This window comes from Meriones unguiculatus, chromosome 3 (genome assembly GCF_030254825.1).
Source record: "Meriones unguiculatus strain TT.TT164.6M chromosome 3, Bangor_MerUng_6.1, whole genome shotgun sequence".
In the NCBI taxonomy this organism is placed as follows: Eukaryota; Metazoa; Chordata; class Mammalia; order Rodentia; family Muridae; genus Meriones; species Meriones unguiculatus.
The window spans coordinates 188,791,284-188,813,189 of record NC_083351.1 but is presented as its reverse complement, the minus strand read 5'-3'; the positions used below and the strand labels follow the sequence as shown (position 1 = coordinate 188,813,189).

The 21,906-nt window shown below is 42.5% G+C and overlaps 1 protein-coding gene across 12 annotated transcripts in view; it reads left to right on the top strand.

Annotated features, from left to right (window-relative positions):
- The window catches only part of Cdk5rap2 (CDK5 regulatory subunit associated protein 2), a 190,066-nt gene that overhangs the window by 89,664 nt on the left and 78,496 nt on the right, over window positions 1-21,906 (top strand). For 9 of the 12 annotated variants that reach the window (XM_060381219.1, XM_060381224.1, XM_060381223.1 and 6 more), the window contains 5 exons: window positions 1,387-1,527; window positions 11,758-11,855; window positions 16,739-16,869; window positions 18,297-18,406; window positions 20,781-20,909. In XM_060381219.1, coding sequence (XP_060237202.1) covers window positions 1,387-1,527; window positions 11,758-11,855; window positions 16,739-16,869; window positions 18,297-18,406; window positions 20,781-20,909 — 609 coding nt within the window. The remainder of the gene's footprint in view (window positions 1-1,386; window positions 1,528-11,757; window positions 11,856-16,738; window positions 16,870-18,296; window positions 18,407-20,780; window positions 20,910-21,906) is intronic. The other 3 variants (XM_060381226.1, XM_060381215.1, XM_060381222.1) reach the window with 2 other exon arrangements.

Sequence of the window (21,906 nt, the reverse complement as noted above, 5' to 3'; positions counted from 1 at the left end):
CCAAATCTGGGCCTCTGAGGGAGGGTGCCACCTGGGACTCCTGGGAAACACGACAGAGATGATCAATTACTGATGTATTTGACTATTGCAAGGGACTTTGCAAATTTTTTTTCTGAGAATTTGGAGAAAATTTGCAGTTTATAATAATTTTATGAACTAAGTAGGCAAAGAATAGTACTAATTCCAAGCATTCAAAGAACTGAAAATGCATGGCTGTGTAATCATGAATGCTACATTGCTTGGCAGTGTTTGTGTGGCTACAATGTAATACAAATATTGTTTCAACTAGTTATGATAGAATTGTTAGGAGAGATCTTGAAGTGCAGATGGCTGATGCAAAAGCTAAATGCCCACACTCATCTGGATGGAGTCAGTTGGTAAAATTGAAATGTAAGAAGTCAAGGAGAATATCATGTTGACACTTGAAGTCAGAAAAGAAGTAGCGCCTAAGGAATGTCAAGTTGATTTTGCTGGGGACTGAGGCTTTGAGGTGAAAACTGGGGAGGGAGTAGGCTACTGTTTTCTTGTTAAGCCTTACAGTGTCATTTGCTTGTTTGAAACATGACAGTGATGAAGGTGCAGTTGTGTGAACGCAATTCTAGAGAGGTGGTGTTGGCCTGTTACAGTTCAGTGGGATCTTACAGAGAATTGTCCATGTCTTTACTTCTAAATGAGTGACATGTTAAATTTTTTCTGTACCATGCTCAGGAAGTTGAAGAGGGTCTTATCTCTTGGTTTCTCACAAAGAGTGAACAAAATCTGGTTTAGTAATCACCAGCTTGGGAATTTATTCTGTGCTTGAACTTGGCCAGACACCACAGATGCAGTCTCCAATGCATTGTGTTATTAGAGCCAGAATGCTGAGAGGCCACGAGAAACATTGTGTGTCATGGAGAACAAGCATCATGTATGAGCACACCCTAATGCTACTTGAAGGCTCAGCCTTTTCCCCCTAATACATGTGGGTGGATCAAGTTTGTAGTGTCAAGGGAGACTAAGACTTTATTGGATTTAAACATATAAACCCTCTACTCATTTGTCATGTTGACTGTGTAGGAAATAGACCTAGGGCTCATTCAGTGAACAAGGTAGACCTAGGGATGGAACCAGTTCATGAAGGACAGTCACTGTGCTGAGTAAGGGCAGTTCATGGACAGTCATGGTTCTTAGCCACCTTGCTGGCAATCTGCCTGCTCTGACCCAGTCATAATATGCAGATGAAATTGCATCCCAGTTGTGTAATTGCTTAATATTTTGGGATAATGGAATTATTTAGGGGACATAAGGACTTTGTGACAAAATATCTCCCCTAAAAGAGTTTAAGAAAAATCTCTTAATATTCTTTTCTTGATGAAAACTTTATTATGATTTGTTTCATTTCCTTAGAAATCCAATGAAAAAGATTTGGAAGCAATACAGCAGAACTGTTATTTAATAACTGCAGAGGAGCTCAAGTTTGGGAGCAATGGCTTAATAACAGAAAAGTATTCGCAGCAGTCACCAGGCAGCAAACTCATCTTCTCCAAGGCAAGCTTGACTGAAATTGGCATTCACATGTGAATGTATTCATGGTCTTTTCTGCAACTTATTTGATAAGTGCTTTGATCTATGGACTCTCCAGTGCCTTCGTGCTGGTAATTGAGCTTACACCAGGTGGGAGGGGAAGGGTTTGTCCAGCAACTCTGCAAATTAGTATCCTCCACCCAGGCATTCATGTTGGCTATGCACGGGAAACTGAGAAATCCTACCTTGCTGGGAGAAGAGCCTGGTATCTGTTCCATCAAGGGTTGTCTCTTGAGAAATGTTGGATTCTAAGCAGTAAGAAAGTTGCCCTGTTGAAATGCTGGTATTTGCTCATCTGGCCCCGCATAGTTGGTCTAGTCTCCATTGCTCTAGATGCATTGTAGAGCTTGCTGATACCTGAAAGCACTGTTGGTGTCTCCATGTGCCTTTGTATAATTATGTCTGTCCACCTGCTTTGATATTTAGTTTATCTTTTAACTCATAGTATCCCTGCAAACACCTGTCTAGGATAACCTTCCCTGACCCCACAGCACCGAACTGGCCCCTTTTGGAGCACATTCTTCCTTTAGTTGCTGTTACTGGCTCCATCCTTCTGTTTCTCCTCCCCTGTGCCAGGTGTAGCACCACTGGCAGACACTTGGGTAGGAACTGGTGCTTATCTCTAAATCCAGTGCTCAGCTGTATATTTGGCTCTGGATATGTGTGTAAGTGATTATTTAAACGAGGTAGTATGGCAGCCTGACCTACAAAAGAAGAGGTGTTGAGTGTAGGTCAAGTTTTTTAAACCTTTTAAAAATTAGGCAAATTAGTTCTGTAATGAATGGTTGATTGTGATGTGTGGGTTTGTGAATGGCGTTTCTCAAAATAATAAACAAACTGGACAGCACAGGTATTGGCCATCAGGACAGATATAGGCCTTAGGCTGGTGTAGAGCTGGAGGCTGCCCTTGTGCCATATCACCCTGCAGTTATCCAGTTGTGGAGTGGATAGTTAAAGGCCAATGGGGATGAGCCAGAGTCTCTGTGGTTGTAGTGGATTGGTAGGCGGGGATGTCTTTTCCAGTAGGCACAGAAGTGTTTTTGCAGTCAGTACCTTTATGGTGCTGCAATGACAGACCTGATCCTGAGCATGGCTGGATGAACAGTGAAGCTCCTGTTGGCTCTGGCCATTTTGTGTTTTGGTTTCTGGAGGATCCTCATGAAAATATCAGCTTGGTTGAGAAGGAGCCCTTGTGTTGCCTGAGAATCTGGGTTCTGGACTTTTCTTCTGTTTATGCCATTCTATATAGGGCAAATCAAAGAACTAATCTTAGCCAGTGTTTTGTTTTTTGATTTGCACCAAAGTTAGAGGAACTGTTGAGATGCACAGGACCTCTAATAAAGTGGCCTGTTTTGCAACTAGACAGTTTAGGTCAGGTAGTGTCCTGGCTAATTTGACACAAGCTATAGTCATCTGAAAGAGGGGAATCTTCCTGAATTGAGAAAATAGCCCCATAAGATCCAGCTGTAGTATGTTTTCTTAATTAGTGATTGAAGGGGGAGAGACCAACTCATTCTGGGTGGTGCTAACACTGGGTTGCCTGTTCTGGGTTCTGTAAGAAAGCAGGCTGAGCAAGCCAGTTAGCATCCATGGCCTCTGCATCACCTCCTGCCTCCAGATTCCTGCCTTGTTTAAATTCTTGTCTTGGTTTTCTTCAGTGATGAACTACAAGTGCAAGCCAAGTGGAAGTGTAAGCCAAACAAACCCTTTCCTCCCCAACTTGCTTCTGGTCATGGTGTTTCATTGTAACAGCAGGAATTCTAACTAAAACAGGTAGTTTAGAGGGATACATCTTCACTGATTTACATGGTTTAGTTATTAAACTTTGCTTTCATAATAACATTTTAGTCCTGTATAGTTCATTGAACAAAATGTTTGTAATCTTATGAAGCAGATTGAATAATTTAATATTTATTTTATTTATTTTGTGCTAAGTGATGTCTGGTCCTCATACAACCACATGTACCAAGACATTGCATGGACATTTGGCAGTGTCCACATCTTGGCCATTTTTAAATTACTGTGCAAAATGATGAGGTATTTGGCAAAGGTTTTAATTCTGTTGTGCAGGACTAATTGCAAACTGTGGATAAGGAATTGTAAACTACACTTCAGAATTGTAAATTTCTTGGTGTCAGTTTAAGAACTGGTTGTTGCAGCCTTACTGGCTTTGCTCTATTCCCTCCAGAAAGGATTGCTTTTCAAATGGTTGTTCTTTCTGTGTAGAAAACATGAATTTCTTCTTCTATGCCCTTGGCCATTTTGTGTTGATTTAGGATTTATCCTCTGCCCATTTTTATAAAGATCTCAAGGCTACGGTGTTGTTTCTGTTCTTGCTAAGCATTGTGTGATCCTGAGAATTAATGATGATCAGGAAACTGAAGAAGAATGGTGAAGCTCCCTCAGTATATGTGACTTTACCACAGCCATGATTTCTACTTTGGTTGTTGAGGTGGTTGGGATATGCGGCTGCATTTTGTGAGTATTGAAATAAATGTCTTTGTTGCAGGGTTGTGACACAGCTGCTGAAATAGGCCCCATCCATCTACCAGGTCACCAAATTGCCCTGATTAGCAGGAAGTGATGCATTAAGCCTTCTCTTTAGTGCTCTGCTGTCTCTTCAGATTGTGGTCTGCACTTTACACGTGTTTCCTTCAAGTCATTCAGGAATCGGTGGCAGAAAGAATGTGCCCTTGCCCTTGTTGGGTACAGGATGTCAGTCATGCTACTTAAGATCTCTGGCATTTCACAGGTCACTAGATCTCTTGGAAATGTGCCTTCCTGGTCTTTTTTTTTTTTTTTCTATTATTGTTATTATAACTTATTCACTTGGTATACCAGCTGTAGCCCTCTCCCTCATCTCCTCCTGGTCCTAACCTCCCTCCCTTTCCCATCCTACCATGTCCCTCCCCTAGTCCACTAATAGGGGAGGTCCTCCTCCCCTACTATCTGACACTAGCCTATCAGTTCTCGTCAGGATTGTCTGGATCCTTTTTCTGTGGCCTATTAAGGCTACCTTGCTAGGGGGAGGTGATCAAGGAGCAGGCAACCCAGTTCATGCCAGAGACTGCCCCTGCTCCTCTGACTAGGGAACCCCCATGAAGACTGAGCTGCCGACGGACTACATCTGAGCAGAGGGTCTAGGCCCTTTCCATGCATGATCCTTGGTTGATTCATCAGTCTCTGTAGGCCACCTGGGCCCAGACCTTTTGGCTCTCTGTTGGTCTTGTGGAGCTCCTGTCCCCTCCAGGTCTTTCTGTCTTTTCCTTCTTCCATAAGATTTTCTATATTCTGCCCAGAGTTTGGCTATGAGTCTCAGCATCTGCTTTGATACCCTGAAGGGTAGAGTCTTTCAGAGGCCCTCTGTAGTAGGCTCCTGTCCTGTTCCCTGTCTTCTCCCACTTCCAATGTTTATCCTGTTTTCCCTTCTGAATAAGGATTAAGCATCTTCCCTAGGGTCCTCCTTATTGTTTAACTTCTTTAGGACTCTAGATTTTAATATGTTTATCCTATATTATATGGCTAATATCCCCTTATAAGTGAGTATATACCATGTGTGTCTTTCTGTTTCTGGGTTACCTCACTCAGGAAGATCTTTTCTAGTTCCATCCATTTGCCTTCAGATTTCATGATTTCCTTGTTTTTAATTGCTGAAAGTAGTATTCCACCTTCCTGGGTTTTGAAGCAGATTCTAATCTCTCCTGAGAGGATTAGGAATAATGGGAACATGATTGTAAGTTTCCTCTGTGTTGGATGCTCCAGAATCCATCATAGAGTAGTTTGGGTTCAGCAACACGAGGAACGACTTTGGTTGGGAAAATATTAGAGATTCTAATAGGTACCAGGCAAGAGGCTCTGGGAAAACTGAGGGAGTGCCATGGACTTTGAGAATAAAAATCCTGGGCTCTGGGCTCTGAGCTCTGGGCTCTGTTTTTGACTTAGTGCAGCCACTTCCAAATGGGTGCATGGTTTCTCTGCTAAATCTTAGAATTTACAAGAGAGAATTGTGCAGATTTAGCATAGGCCCAGAGCCTTGCTTACAGAGGAGTTGTGTCTGCCTTCTGTTCTGTTTCAGGGACATTCTGATTAGACAGAATAATGGTGAGCAGGGCGATCATTCCCAGGGCTTTGGAGGATGCACTGCAGAGCCACACATGGAGATGTGTACCATGTGTAGTGGCAAGACTCTGTGTAGAGAGACCTTCTGTTGAGCTGTTCCATGTTTGGAGATGCTGGTGGAGGGGGTTGATGGCACCTGCTCAGCGGGTGGGTCTCACTGCCCACATTCCTCAGGCACTGTAACTTTCCTCCGTGCCAAGGAAATCTACTGGCTGTCAGCTCTGCTGAGGGAGCCAAATGACTTCATTCTAATGGGGCATGAGTCAGCGCAGGGGAATAGGTGATTGATGAAATGGGACGCAAATGGCTCCGAAGAGTTCATTTATTTAACATGGGTGAGCAATTTGCTTCTAGGAAGACATTGACTCACTCTGACTTCCATTATGCAAAATATCCACAGGAATATCTGCTCTTAAGATTCATATCAGTTCCTGTGTTCTCCTCTTACCTATTTAATCATCAGTTCAGCGAGTGTTTATGGCAGGACTTGATTTGTGCCAGACACCAGGCCTGGTTTAGGATAACTGCTTTATGCATTGCTCAGACTGAACAGGTGGTTGGCACAAAAGCTCTGGGTGAAAGTGGACAGATGCTTCAGGGTCAGAGGAGGGCATATTTCTTGGTTAGAGAGGGTTTCCTTTGAGATTAGGAAGATCCTATCTGTGGAGTGCACTGGAGTACGGCAAGCAATGTTTCTCTATTTCTGAAGTCTCAGAGTGTCTTTGAGACTTGGGGACACATTTTTTAGATCCCTGGGATGGAAGGTAGAAAACAGGAATGGAGATTGAAACTAAGGAGTGTGGTAGCCTGAGAACCCTGGTGAAGGGCTGATGTTGCCAGCAAGAAGAGGAGAGGGGAGCTGGATTAGGCATTGGGGCCTTGACATGGTTGTACCCTTCCCAGTCGCCCAGAGCCTGACCTACTGAGATTCTGTCTCTCCACTAGGATTCCATATCTCTATAAATTTTTACTCTATTTCCTAGACCTTCTGGGTTAACTTTGAGTTCACATACAAGTACATATCCCAACTTTATTGATTATCAGTTAAGTGGACTCAAATTACAACTGAACAGTGGAAGGATTGTTATAGTGCCCCATATATTATAACTCCATGGGATTTTTATGGAGTACCTAGCACAGCTGCAGAGCATTGAGATGGTACTTACGGCTGACACCAAGTGTCCACTCCATGCCAGACACCACTCATTGATTCATTCATTTACTTTTTTTTTTTAAAACCTCTTGAGGTGATTATGGATGGGCTGAGGAATAGAGACTTAGAGTCCATATCATATCATCCCTAATGATCCCAATGTTGGGCATGATTGCCCTCCCTGTGTCTTCATGTCTAGAATTGGGGGAAGGGTATCACCTCTACAACTGCGCTGTATTCAGATTCAGCGAGAGACTCCTTTGAGTGCATTTAGTATAGCAAGACTTTATAATGTCAGCATTAGGTGCTAACAGGACAGGCAGAAATGGTATACAGTGAGACAAGAAACAATGAGGACACCAAAGACTTGATGGCTTTCTTTGTCTTAATGTCCCGTCAGAAACTAACGTGCAGACAAGAGCTGAGAGAACCCCATGAGGCACTGTTGTATGCAGAAGCATTTAGGAATACCTGAGCCAGAAGTCTGTGACATGATTTGCAGAAGTTCTGCATATCTGCCTTGGTGACTAGCATCTCATGCCTAGCTTGGTGGCTTATTGTTCCAACCTTGAATACATAGCCTAGGGTTGATGAGCTACTGAGGCTGCAAGGATAGCCCTGTTCTCCCAGGTTAGGGTGCTTAACCTTTTCCTACTGCATTACTTTAGCAGTCCAGCTAAAGCCAAAGACCTATGCTCTAGAAAAAAAAATGTTTAAATGCACAGAATTTATACATGCATTTGTTTATGAAATTAACCAGTATTTTGAAATTTGGTTATCAAAGTATGAAATTTTTCTATAGAAATGATAATTTTATTTAATGTATTTAAATAACAAAATTTAGTGGTGCCAATACTGACCACAGTAGCTTTGAAGTGGTAAGAAGAATAAATGTTCTGAAATAGTTTTGGCTTTATTTAAGTTAAATATTTAACATTCCTTAGCTGGCAGTCATGAGCTTAATGCTCATGTGGCTTGTGGCAACTACAGTAGAAGAAAATGGTGGTTTATGTTAGAGGTTAGAGAACTGAACGTCCAACTGTATTTTCTGGTCACATTTGTGTATCTTATATTGTCCTTCTGTGTCCGGCAGTAGAGTGGGCTGTTGCAGGGTGCCACTGCTGTACTTTGTTTCCTGCTGCTGAATGGGAGATTACATGCGTGTTTCTACTGCTGACCAGGTCCTGGACAGGAACAGAGGAATCCCTGGAATAAAAGGTTCTGTTTCAGGAACTATTAGCTCGCTCAGGACGAGGCCTGTGCACTAGGCCAGACTCCCTGTCTAACCAGGGGAGGTTTTCCATTACAGTTAGTTCATGTAAAATATGATTGCTGGTACCAGAGGGCAGTGGAAGCTTCGACATTCTGAAACCTGTGATGATACTGCAGTGTTACAGCCCTTCAGTTAAGCTTCTGTATTAGTGGCAGGTGTGCAGGTAAAAGCCCGAAACCTACTGGAAGGCAGGTCCGGTGAGAGGCAATTCTGCATACAGGTGACTGCAAGGTGGTTGACTGGTTGGCAGCTAAGCCCTGGGCAGGCAGCCAAGCTCAGGCATTTAGCAACTATTCTTCAAGGAGCCCTTCCTTCCCCAGAAGTGAGGGAGCATTTATTTCCTAAATCAGGGACTTACAACCTTTGGGCAGTGGGAGGAGTTTTGAGGGGGTTCCAGGGATACTTGATTTACATGTGACAAAACTGCCCTATCATAAGAGGAGGAAAACAGTACTTAATTATTCTATGGCTGTGGCAAGAACTCACACAAAGTACACTTAAAGGTCATTGGTTGAAAGCCATGACATCAGGACATCTTATTATCTTAGGGTGGGTATTTCCTGGAATTCCCAATTGCTTGTTGAACTGGTTTCTTATCCTGAAAGGGTTCAGCTTGTAACCTCTCTGAGGGCTATGTGAAGCTACTTAGGAGATATGGGGTTCCCCAGATCAAGTGGATAGGGAACGCAGCTGAGAAAGGGAGTCCCATTTTCATGTACTTAGCTCAGAGTCTATCTGGAAATGCCAGACTTCGATCTTATTAGCCAGCTCCCACACTCTATGTTAGTAAGGTTGGGAAGAATGTCTGTGATTAGCAGCCTTCACTTTTTCAGGAACTGGATATTCTTCTTAGCTTTTGGACAGTACCTGCTTCTGGTTGCATACTGCAGGTAGGCTGTATACATTACCTCAGTCATTTTAACATATATTATTGAGATAATTTGAAATTCATACAAGGTCCATAAGAATAAAACAGTTTACCTTTTCTGAGAGGTCTGAAAGTTACCAAAATGAAGCCCTGAATCCTATAAGCAGGCATTCCTCTAGCTCCTCTAGCTACCACAGCAGGAAATGAACATACACTACTTTCTGTCTTCTAATTCTTAGGCTTATTCAGAGTTCATGTATTCTTCTCAGTCATGCTTTGCATGAAGGTCCAGTTTGGTATGCCATCTTTAGATTTCCAGTCTTGATTCTTCAGTCTTATGACCTTGGTTCTTTGAAATGTTTAGAGCAGTTATGTGCTGTTCATGTGGGACTGTGTGTTGTGTGTTTGGTAATTTGATTTAGTTAGTGCATCTTTTGTGGCAGTATCGGTTGTGATGTTGTATTCATACTGCCCTGCTTTATGCTACACAGTCCTGTGTTTAGTTTAGCTGTGCTGGCGTTGATAAATTCACAAAGACCATGTCTTCAGAGCTTCAGACTATCCAGTGTTTTTTTTTTTTCCCCTCTGTAATAAGATAGAGTTTGAGGGTAGTGTTTTGAGTCTATAAACAACCTTATCTTAAAAAGACTCACCCTCTAGTTTTAGCATCCTTTTATGTCTGTTGACTGAAGTGCTTACTACTGTGATGGTTGCCAAATGGTCATGTTTTCCAATTTCATCATCCTTCCCACATGTATTAATTGCCATTTTACTATAAAGAAAAGCCTCTTTTTATGTATTCATTTGTATCAATTTTGGGTTTTGTGAATTCCTATCTTAATATAATTATTTTGATGTTCAAACTGTCCCATGTTTGGCTAACAAGAACTTTTAGAAAATGGCCTTTGCAACTTCTAGACAGCTTCTCATTATTTAGGTTTTTTTCTTAATCCTTTATTAGCTTTGTTGGGTTATAATCACCATCAAGTTTGGGCAGGTGGTATATAGTTAAGTGTCACCTGCTTGCTTACAATTCCCTGGATTCAGTCCTTTAGAACTAGTAACACACACACACAGTTACGGTATGCAGTTCAATATTTTGATAACCAATGTGAAATAATCACTGTTATCAAGATCATATTCATCACCTTGCAGTATTACCTTTTTTTCCTTTTTTTTTTTTTTTTTAAGAGCATCTTCAAAATCTGCCTTGTTTACCTTGGTCATCGTGCTGAGTACTACCTCTCTGGGACTTGTATAACTGAAACTGTTTGATGGCCTCTATTTCCCCCTTCTTGCAGAGGCCCTAGCAGTCTTTGCTCAGATCTTTTTTTTTTTTAATTTAATTTTATTTTATAATTTCACTTTATTCACTTTGTATCCCCCCATAAGCCCCTCCCTCCTCCCCTTGGTTCCACCTCCCTTCCCCTTCTTCACGCATGCCCCACCCCAAGTCTACTGATAGGGGAGGTCCTCCTCTCCTTCCTTCTGATCTTAGTCTGTCAAATCTCATCAAGAGTGGCTGCATTGTCATCTTCTGTGGCCTGGTAAGGCTGCTCCCCCTTCAAGGGGAGGTGATCAAAGCTTTGCTCAGATCTTAAAGCATGTGTTTTCTGGCACAACATAATGATGTTGACACATTTTCTTGTCTTTGATTTCTTCTGTTCGGTACTGGGGTTAGCTTTTTCTACAGATCTCCCTGCTTCCTTAACATAATTTATCTTAGTCTGCTGTTTCCACTAGGTGTTAGTCATCGTTGATTGTTTTTTTAGGAAGGAATGCCCAAGCTATTAATAAGGAACGTTTCTAAATCTCTAAATGCTAAGTGGCTGCACCAGAATTTGAACTTGAAGGCTAATTCATGTTTGTGAATGCTGATCCACAAAACTGTTCCCCATTTTGTAATAGAGGTGCTAAGCCTCATGGGGTTGGCAATCTGCTTTCCCATGGCTGTACTGATACTTAGCAGTGGTCCAGTCCAGCCTCTGTCATCACTCTGTTCTGGATGTTCCTCAGTTGACCTCTTCTGCCCTCCTGTATGTCCTTTGTTTTAGGTCTTGCTAGGTTTTAGTTTGTGAGTTTTTCTGTGGAGCAACAGCAGGTGTGGCAAGACATTGCTTAGAGTGTCATGAATCAGAGGCAGTAGATCTGAGGGGGTGATGGGTGAGTCAGGTGGCTTTGAGATATTTCACAAACATCTTTTGAGTATTGGGAGCATGGCTCTCTACTTTATGTTGAGTTGTACTTAGCTTTATGCTACTATAATGAAACACATAAGATCATTAACTAAAAAAGGGAAAAGGGATATGTTAGCTTATAGTTTTGGAGGCTGGAAAAAGCAATGTTTTAGCTTAGTTTTGGAGGTTGCAATGCAGACCTGGGTTGATGAGTTGTGTTGGGAAGGCAATAAAAAGAACAACCGGTAGAAGAACTAACTCACTTCTGGCCTAGGAAGCAAAAGAGCTAAAAGAAGGGGTCCTATAGTTCCTCTTAAGGGTATACCCTCAGTGATCTGAGGACCTCCCATCAGACCTCATGTCTCAAAGCTTTTACCACCTCCCAATAGCACCACCCTTCATGGGCCTTTGGGCACTCTGCAGACTGCCATTCCCCTCTCCTCCTGAAGGTGGTGCTGTGTGACTGTGGCCTGAGCCCAGGTCTGGCTCAGAGCCTACAGTCTGTGGTTTTAAAAATCCAGAGCTAGCCACATATCTTTGCATAATGGCAAAGCATATTCCTTGGCTTCTGCCCCTAATGTCAGATGCCCATTGTAATTTCCAGGAAAAGCAACAATCAGACTATGAAGAGCTGACTGGGAACTTAAAGACAGACAGGAGCATCTATACCCATTTGGCAAAGACTTTGCAGGACACAGACAGGTAAGTGTTTCTCTTCAGACATCACAGCCACACCAACTTCCTGCTTAGTACTTCAAGTTTCTGAGCCCCATTAGACATAGCAAGCCTTCAAAATAGTTAGCTGGTGAGCTGCTCCTTGAATGGTCAGATATATCTATTTTCTATCAAGAATTGCCTGATTAGAACAACAAAATTAGCATTAAGACAGGGTATTTGCTCAGAGTTTCAGTTCTTCATTTTGTACATAGGAAGTTGTTCCATGTGTCTTCTCCTAGACATTCCTTACAGCTGTTCTATGAGGAAAATAATGTTTTTCCTATTGCATGTGATCTCTTGAAACCTAGAAATATTAGGTGATTTGTCCAGGGTCATACCGGTGTTGGCAGAGCCCTGGGACCTGGCCACATTGCCATGTCTTGGAGTGACTCATGTGCTGAAATGATTTGATATCATTTAAGGGTGGTGAGAAGAACCAGCTGTGGCCAGTGGTATTCCTGGTGTCCTTCCCATAGCTCTAGCTCTGTGTCCCCAGGCAAGTGGCCTGTTCTGACCTCTGCACATTGCAAATGATCTGACTTTACTCTGGGTAGTTATAGTTGAAAGACAATGGTGTCTAGTATTCATTTCAGACTAGCAGAGAGACAGAAGTGGGTGATGATTGTGATGGAACAAGATTGGGCACAGCTTCCTGATTATTGGTCTGCGGTGTGGAGAGGTGGGAGAGGGACTCGTTACTTTAGTTGGCCTTTTTCTGAATATATCCTGAAACTTCCATAGTTAAAAACATGAGCCTCCCTTTTCCTTCACCTTTCCTTTTTGCTCTTGCCACACTGGGCTCTTCAGTGTTCCCTGGGCTGTGTGCACTTGCCTCTGCCGCTTCCTGCCTCAAAGGCCCAGTGTTTCCCTGCTCTGTCTCATACCACTACTTTAGAATTGGCCCAAGTGTTACTTTGTCAGGAAGTCCGTCAGGTCCTCAAGTCAGTTGTCTCTGTGTGCTCCCTCCCCTTCTCTCAGGACAGAATTATCTGCAGGAACCAGTTCCTCAGGGCTGTCAGGACAGGTGCTGGGGGAAAGCTCTGTTTTGGAATGCCCCTTCCCTAGCACTAATCCTATGGATTGTGAGGTAATTTCTAGACTTCAGATCTGAAATGAGTTTAAAGAAGGCAGAAAACATGCTGATGAAACTAGGTGTGGACATCTTAGGAAGCCTGGCCATTTCACTGTGAGGAGGGCATGGAGTCAGGCGGGGAAGCTCAAGGGGGAGAGAACAAATTTTGCTTTCATTGTATGGCATCTCTGACAGGATCCAGAGTAGATTCTCGGCCCAGAGAACCTTTAAGGGGGCCCAGAAGGGGTTTAGTAGCTCTCGAGCCCTCTTAGCATCTGAATGGCTCCTAGTTTCATAACGACTAAAAACATGGATGAGACTAGAGAGGGTCAGGGCTGCCGCTAACGAACAAGGATGCTTAAAAGGTTTCATATTCATCCTCAGGCATGGGTCCATATCCCAGCTCCAGCACCTAGCAAGCCTGAGCTTGTGAGTTCATCTCTCACCCTGAGTATGTGTGTTTGTAATGTGGAGATGGACTGACCTGCCTCCCTTCTTACATTGCTTTCCTACTAAACCCCCTTCCTCCCTCCCTCACCCTCTTCCTTTTCATCCCACCCATCTTTTATCCTGTCCATAGGGAGCTTACCTAGCTCCAAATCTACTTAGCTGTCTACTTCTCTATCTACTTCTCTACTTCCTGTCTTCCAGCCTAGATAATATTCTTAGTTAAGATGTAATGGTTTGAATAATGAGTTTGCGTATTCGAATACTTGGTCCCTGTTGCTGGAATTGTTTGAGAAGGATTAGAAGGTACATCACTACATGTGGACTTTGAGGTTTCAAAAGCTCACACTATTCTTAGTTAGCTCTGTGCCATGCTTGTATATCAAGATGTAAACTCTAAGCACTGACCCAGTGCCATGCCTTTGTGCCTGCTGCCATGTTCCTGCCATAATGATTATGGACTCCCTTTCTCTGAAACTCTAAGCCACAATAAACTCTTTCTCCTATATGCTATCTTAGTCATAGCATCTCAGCTCAACAATAGAAAAGTAACTGAGAGATAGGGGCTGATACTATTTAAATTTTAATGCTGCCTGTCTTGTTACTAAGCTCTCAGTAAACAGAAACACTTACTTGATTTATTAGTAATAACAGATCAAAGCCCAGTCTCCCTCCCTGTCCCAGAATGCATATACATAGCTATGGGATTTTAGATCATCTGACCTCGATGCAGAGGAAAAAACTGTATATGAGAGCCAGTTGAATCCCTCTTTGCAGTTTTAACACTGCTCACTCTGGAAATGTAGTAAAGGGGGTGACCTGTAAAGATGTACTTGTGATTAAAGTGAGAAAGGAAGGGATAGCTACCATGAGCCTGGTCACTTTAGCTTGGAAGTACTCAGAAGTTGGTGTTTTAGTTCCATATTACTGTGATCAATGATTAGACCTTCTTTAGAGGCTTCTGTACTGAGTCCTTTGTTGATGCACTCTCTACCAGAGGGTGAGTTCAGTTCTTGCTCAGCCTCAGCAGTATGGTGTTTGCAGGTCACAGGAGCTATTCTATGTATTATAGGATATTAGTAATATCCCTAGTTCTGGCTGCAAGCTGGTACCACACTGTCCCAGTATAGTTATGGCAACTACAAATGTCTCCAGATATTGTCAAATGCCGTGTATGGCTGCAAAATCCTCTCTATATGAGAATCCCTATTATAATTCCCAAGAACCAAAATTTTTGGCTTGTCAGATGAAGAAGGGGGAAATGATGTTTGCTGAGTGCATACTAAGCTTTCTTGTGCAACATCTCACTTAAGCCCCAAAATTAACTAAAATGAAAGTTGTATTTATCTCATTTTATAGCTGAGACAGCTTAGTGGAGTGGCTTAGGCTGTAGAGCTAGTTAGTGACACTGTCCTTTTTTGTACTTTGTATTTCTGTTCCTGCCCATCCCCTTTGCCACCCTGTTCCAAGAAGGTTTTCTCTGAGCACATTGTTTTTCTCTGAGCAAAAAAAAAAAAAAAAAAAAAAAAAAAACAGAAAACACTTTGTTCTTCTGCTTCCTCACAAAATATAGAGACTCTGGAATTGGGAAAACATAAGTGATAGATCTGAAACATCAGCTGTGCACTTTTCACCTTGTTAGAAAATGGAAGCATTGATGCAGTGGGTAGCCTGCCATAGGCAAATGGTAGGAGCTTCCCTGAAACTCTTTCCTTTGCTTTCCTGATTAAATGTCTTGGCAGCAGGCTATATGCAAGCCTGTGCTGTGCTATGACACCTATGGAAGAGTTTCCATCAGCCAAACAAATTGATCCTTATGATGATTTTGACATGGAAGTAGGTACAAGTTTTTTGTAAGCCCTTCTCTTGCATGAAGACTGCTTCACAATGAACCATCCTCAACACATAAGCAGAGGAAAGTAGACAGAATGGTTTATTTCCTCTAGTGTATGTTGTTTATGTGTATGTTTTCATGGACAGAGCTGGAGAGGAAGTGGGGCTTGAGTCTGTTTCACACAGAAGCCCAGCAACAACTCCTAACCACTCCAGGAGAATCTGATAAAAACTTATGATCCTTTTCCCTAGGAAAATCCATATATTTATACATTTACAGAAAGTTAGAGGGCCGTGATGAATCCTGTCAGGGAACTGTATGTCAGACATCAGAAGAGAGTAATATATTTCTTAGTGTTTAAGAAGGAAACTTTCTGATTTGCTTTAAAAATACTCCTGTGCTTTGATCTACTGTGTTGCTGGGTATTCTTAAGAAAATAACCCAAATCTTAAACTACACAGTAGGCTCAGCTTGAGGGGGAATATATCTGTTGCTAAGGTGTCATCTGGCTCTCCATGCTCCTCTAAGAGCTGAGTGTGAGTCTTTCAGGTTGTGTGGCACTTGCACATGGATATAAGTCCAAAGCCTCTCTGGATCTGCACCATCTAGTAGAATAGACATTAGCTATGTGATTACTTAAACTTAAACTTACTTTCAATTTAATAACATTAAACATTCAGTTCCTTGGTACATTAAGCCCCATTTCAGGTGGTGAGTAGGCACATTAGCTAGTGGCTGCGGTATTAGAGAGTACTGAACATGCTCATCACTGGAGGAACTTCTTTAGGAAGAGTTCATTGTGGTTAATGCAGCTCTTGGAGGCATGGCCCTTACATGGCCTCCCTGAGTTCTGGGCTTCTTGTACTGTGTTAACCCCCATGTGAAACTCAACACCTCCTCTTTCAGAAAAATCCATTCATATTGTGCATTTTAATATTTGGTTGAGTTACTACAATAGAGTTCTGTTGGCTTTGAATTGGCAGAATTCTGATCCCTCTTCTGATGCCTGGGTGCAGGGTGAGAGAGCCTCTTCTTGTACACAAAGCCTTCTAAAGGCATTATTCCAAGTAATGGACCATTCTGGAGAATTAGATTCTTTCCACCTGCTGTGTGTAGAGTTGACACTAGTAAGGAGTGAGTTCAAATAAATGGAGAACAGTTACCTATGTGATACTATGTGCTCATTAAACATGTTGCTAGAAACTTTCACAAATGTGGGGGAATGTTTAAACAAGAATACAGTTCTGCCGTGGACACCTAGTGGCATGTAGACTGTGTAGAAACACTTGTGGAGAAAAAGATTTAGGAGAGATACCACGTGATGATCAGTGGGGGCATCATAGCAATTTTTATTTTCTGTATACTTTTGTATTTACCTTTTTTTGTAATAAACACATTTGCTTTTATAATCAGAAAAAAAGTACAAGTGACATAAAACCTACAGCTTTTCTGAGCTTTGCATCTTAAGGCACAAATCAGTCTGTTTTATAATTTTTGGTGTCTTGTTTTACCAAGTGTCAGTGAACTGCAGGCTGAGCTGAAAGAGGTTCTTGCCCTGAGGAAGCAGCTGGAACAGGATGTGCTTGCCTATCGGAATCTGCAGAAGGCCCTGCAGGAGCAGCTATGTGAAATTCGGAGGCGGGAAGGTAAAGGCCCCTTTTTATATCCTTTGGGTATGTCCCATGAGGTGTCTTAGTTGAACTAGAAGGAACCCTAGACCAGGAGGTAGTATGGTCACAGGATCCTCTGTGGTGAGTGAGTCTGCATTTGCCTGGCCAGAAGGGCCCATTAAAGTTTGTTAATTCTGTAGTGGGTCTATAGCCTGGTTGTCTCCTGCCTGCCTATGTGAAGCATTTGCTACTCTAGCTCCAGATAACCTGAGCCATTAGAAACCCCCTTTGACTTGTAATCAGTCCTCATTGAGTGCACTTTTTTTTGCCCTAGATGCATTAGCAGGACCACATAGACATGGAAAGAGATTGCTGTTTTAGATTCATGTAGGGAGGGCAGTAGCACCAGGGTCCATGGGATAGCACAGAAGTACTCATCACAGTGCATCTGGGCCCTCTGCTTTGCTGCACACTAGCATCCTTATAGTCTGGCTGGTGTCTTGTCCCTTTCTGCATCTCCAGCCCAGTGCTTGGCATGTATGGTTAAAACTGCTTGTTGCTGCGGTGGGTTGACTTTTCTTGAGCCCACTCTGTGTATAAGGTTCAGGGCTGTAGGCTCTTGCCTTTTCATCTCTGCCCATCACAGTCATCCAATCGGGCAGAGAAGGTGTTAACTTTGCTGAATAGATGAAGGAAATGAGCTGAGCTGAGCTGGGCTGGGCTGAACTTGGGGTCATTGATTTGCCTCATCTGACCCAGGATATACTGCTTGAAGGTCCACCACTCTGTTCTAGGAACAGCAGCAATGCCATATAGATTAAACAAAATTCTATTTGTGGTGATACCTCACTCAGTGATTGTTGCCTGGCTCTGCTTCTTTTCACACTATTAGAATGTGATGTGTATCATGAGAAGCAGAACCTGACACACAAGTAAAAGAGACTCTTTGAACCCATTCTTGGCAGATGGGTTTTTGTTTTGTTTTGTTTTGTTTTTTGTTTTTTGTTTTTTTTTTTTTTTTTTTTTTTTTTTTTTGGTGTATGCTCTGTGGCCAAAAAAGTACTTCAGCCACTGTTTCATGTACTCTGAAATTTGTTCAGGGTCTTATCTATTCTTGTGTATTCATCCCTAAGCAGAACTACTCTAATTGAACTGAAGTCTTGTGCCATTGCGAGCGGTTTCCAGGTAAAGCACCTGGTAGGCAACTTATAATTCAGTATTGGCTGCAGGGACAGCCTACAGACCAGAAGAAACCACACATTGAGACATCAGCCTGTAGAGCAGGCAAAATTACTTTTGCTCTGAGGGTCATGTTTTAACCCCTTGTGTGTGCTTCAGCTCCCCCACCTCAGCCTCTTGCAATTGCTTTAGGTTGAAGGCATGGGGGGGGGCGTTGGAAGGATCTGTTTCTAATAGTCTTTCTTCCCTCCCCTGCCCCACTTTCTATTTTAATTTTTGTGCAGAAGAACCGTTTTCATTTTATAGTGATCAAACATCATATCTAAGTATTTGCCTTGAAGAGCACAATCAGTTTCAAGTGGAGCATTTTTCTCAAGAAGAACTCAAGAAAAAGGTATTGACCTGACCTGTTTACTTTTCAGGATTGTTCTTGTCTCTTTGGTTCCTGATCTCAGAGGTGTGCAGTTCTCAAGCCCCTGCCCTCTCCTGCCTGCATTGTCTTTTCTGCATTGCTGCATGGCTCCTCGTGTGCATGGTGCTGGCAGTGCTTCCCAGGATAGACTTTTGTGTTGGGGCTGGAGACCCTATCCCAGGCTCACTTTCCTGAGAAAGTGTTTGGCTGGCCCCACACAATGAACAAGTCACTTTCCCTTGGCTCATTCATTTCTTTGTACCTAATCCTGCTTGATAACCCTCCCATACTATTCCCATACCAATACTACTGATTGGTAACTGTTTGGGTACACATATCTAGATGTCTTAAGTGTGAGCCTCTTAAATGTAGTCTTCCTATTATGTTTATTTCTTCCTATTATCTTTATTTCTGGCACATTTAGTAGGAGCTGATAGATTTGAACAAATATAGTTTCAAGTCTGATCATTGCATCTTTTTTGAAATGTGAGGTTTTTAGTCTGTACATCTGTGATATGGTTATAGTGACATAATGTTTCAAAGGACCATTGCTAAGAATAGGTATTTTGAGTGTGTGTGTGTGCTCACGTGTATGCCAAAGTGGTTATTGGTATTGGGTGTCTTCCTCTATCACTTTCCACCGTAGTGTTTAAAACAGTCTTTCACTGAATATGGAACTCATGAAATTTGACTAGATTGGCTAGATAGCTAGATCTAAGACTTTACCTGTCTCCTCACCAATAGCACTATACTTAAGCAAGTGCTTCCATGCACCTGGCTTTTATGTGGGTGCTGGGTATCTGAATTCAGATCCTCATACTTGTGTGACAGACACTTTGATGACTGGTTATCTTTTCAGTCCATGGATCTGGTTTTTATTTCTGTTTTGTGTCTTGTACATCTACATGCATAAACAAGGTAGAATTTTTTTATTTTCTTTGAAGGTTAAGAACCTTTTGAAAAATTATCATACACTGGCATTTGGAGTTTATAGAAAACAAAGTGAGTCTGCTCAATTGCCTCTGCATTTGGTCTAGCAAAAACTGAAGTGCTGGACTGAGCCTGGGTACCCTGTGCTATCTTTTGTGGTGTCTGCTGTTCTAGCCCATCTTGGTGCTTTGACTCTTGCTATATCTTATGCAGTTTTCCAGATGTGCCCCAGCTGTGGCAGCTATAACAGTGAACTTCTTTCCTCATTATAAGACAGCCTCAGGAGTTCTGCAGGAAATGATTGACTAAAGCTCACAGGGGTTATTGCTTTATTAAGGACAATTCATTATGACTGATATTGCTATCTGGGTTGTAAGAGTATCCTCTAGTTACCTGTCTAATTGTCATCTTGGAGGCTTACTGCCTCCGTCTGTTAATGTAGGCCTAGGCCTGGAAGCTTCTAGCCTCTATACAGTCTACTCTAGGCTTAGAATGCTTTCAACCCTCTGAGACTTACTATTGAATAAACTCGCCCTTTCTAGTTCTTTCTAACTCTGGCTGGTTCAATCAGCTGTTCTGGCTCAAACTCTTCTCCTATGTGACTGATTCAATCTGACTTCTCTCAGCTTCTGACTGAATTGCTATGCTTGGCCTCAAACTAACTCTAACAATCTGTTTTAATCTTCTGGCTCATTCTCATTCTCTGGCTCATTCTGTCTTTACCTGTGTCTAGATTGTTCTCTCTTCAACCTGTCTCTGTAAAACTCTCCTGGTAAAAGTGCCTCTGAATTCCACGAAGTGAACTGTCACGAACTCAACTTCAGTGCACTGCCTCTCAGCTAACTGACTCAACCGAACTGACTGAACAGAACTGACTAGAATCAGAGAACTGCATGGCTCTGTCTCCTGAGTGCTGGGATTAAAGGCATGTACCACCATACCTGGACCTAAGCTTTTCTTTACCTGAAACTTGCTCTATCTATGCCAGACTGGCCTTGAACTCAGAGATCTGCTTGCCTCTGTCTCTTTGGATTAAAGGCACTTCTATGTTTCAGCCGGATCACACAGACCAAAGGCAGAATGTCTTTGCCAGAGCAGCTATGTTTTGAATTAAATTTCTTCTACACTGTGTATATAGAGAAAGAGGTTTCTGCTCTTAAGGAAGCTCTGACATAGTTGGAGAAACTTAAGCTCTGGGAAATTTTTCCTTCAGAATGCTATGTTAAAAGACAGAAAAATGTTAGCTGCCATTAACCAAATGCCTTTGTGTGCTGTGGTTGTGATCATGGTGAGTTCTCATTCTAGAGACCTATGTTATTCCAACCTTGTCTGTAGACACAAAAGCTGGGATAGCTCAGGTAGCCTTTCCACAAGTTGTACTCCTTTGCCTTAAAGTGAAACCTGTATCTTTTTGCTCTTACTGCAGGTCAGTGACCTCATACAGCTTGTGAAGGACCTACACACAGACAACCAGCACCTGAAGAAAACAATTTTTGATCTCTCTTCCATGTGTTTTCAGGGAAATGACAGACTTGAGTCAACAAAACAAGCAGAGGTAAGAAGAAATGTTCTTGTTGTCATGTGCTAATTGAAGAGATACCTCCCTTCCAACCCTTCCCCCATTTTTTAAAGACTGTCTGAGGAAGGTCTTTGAAATTCTGTTTGTTGTGGTAGAGTTTTGAGGGCCCAGATGATCATTGGTTCTGTCCACAGGCTTTCTCCAACTCAGGTCATGTCTTATCGGATGTGTTTGGTACCCTGTGATGCCATTACTGTGGCCTAACTCTGCGTATTTGCTGCAGATGGCACATCTGGATGAGCATGGCCATGGCTCCAGATAGTGTGGCTGCAGTCTTGGAGGGTCCATACTTAAAGGAAGATGTCTACCCACCCGCCTTGCCTCTCACCCTGATTACTTCCAGGTGTTACTGCTGACATTTGTCTCTCTTTTCCTGTGTTTTTAACCATGTTGTACAGGGAAGGACCCTAGGGCCATGCTGGGGAGAGAGACATTGCCTTCCTCCAGGCTTGGCCAGCCCATTTCTCCTTTGAAAGAACCTGGCTCCATATGTGCATTAGCATCATTTCTGAAGTCAGGGTTATTCTCACTGTGAGTGCATGAGTCCCTCAAAATGAGTTCAAACCTGGGGTTTTCCTGGGTGGACTCGTCTTAATTCAGCCTGGAGCACAGGTACATACAGGCCTCACATCTGTGGCCACATCATTTCCCTGGGAGAGGTTTATGTGCTGTCTCTTCCCACCTTCCCAGTGGGAACTGCTCAGAGGTACTATATTTATGCTGCGCTTTGGCCGTCTGCTTTCTTTGAGACACTGATTATTATTGATCTTGGACTCCAGGGCTCCAGATAATTTTGAAAACCAAGAGCAATGGCTGGCCACTTATGGGAGAAACAAGTCTCCCAGCTTACTTCCTCTGAGGCCGTGTGTTTAATAAGCAGCTCCTTCTTCACCAGCTCCATTTGAGCTGTAAATGCCGTTTTGTTTGTTCATTTGCCCTTTGAAAAAAATCTGTTAAATGTCCCATTATGTCC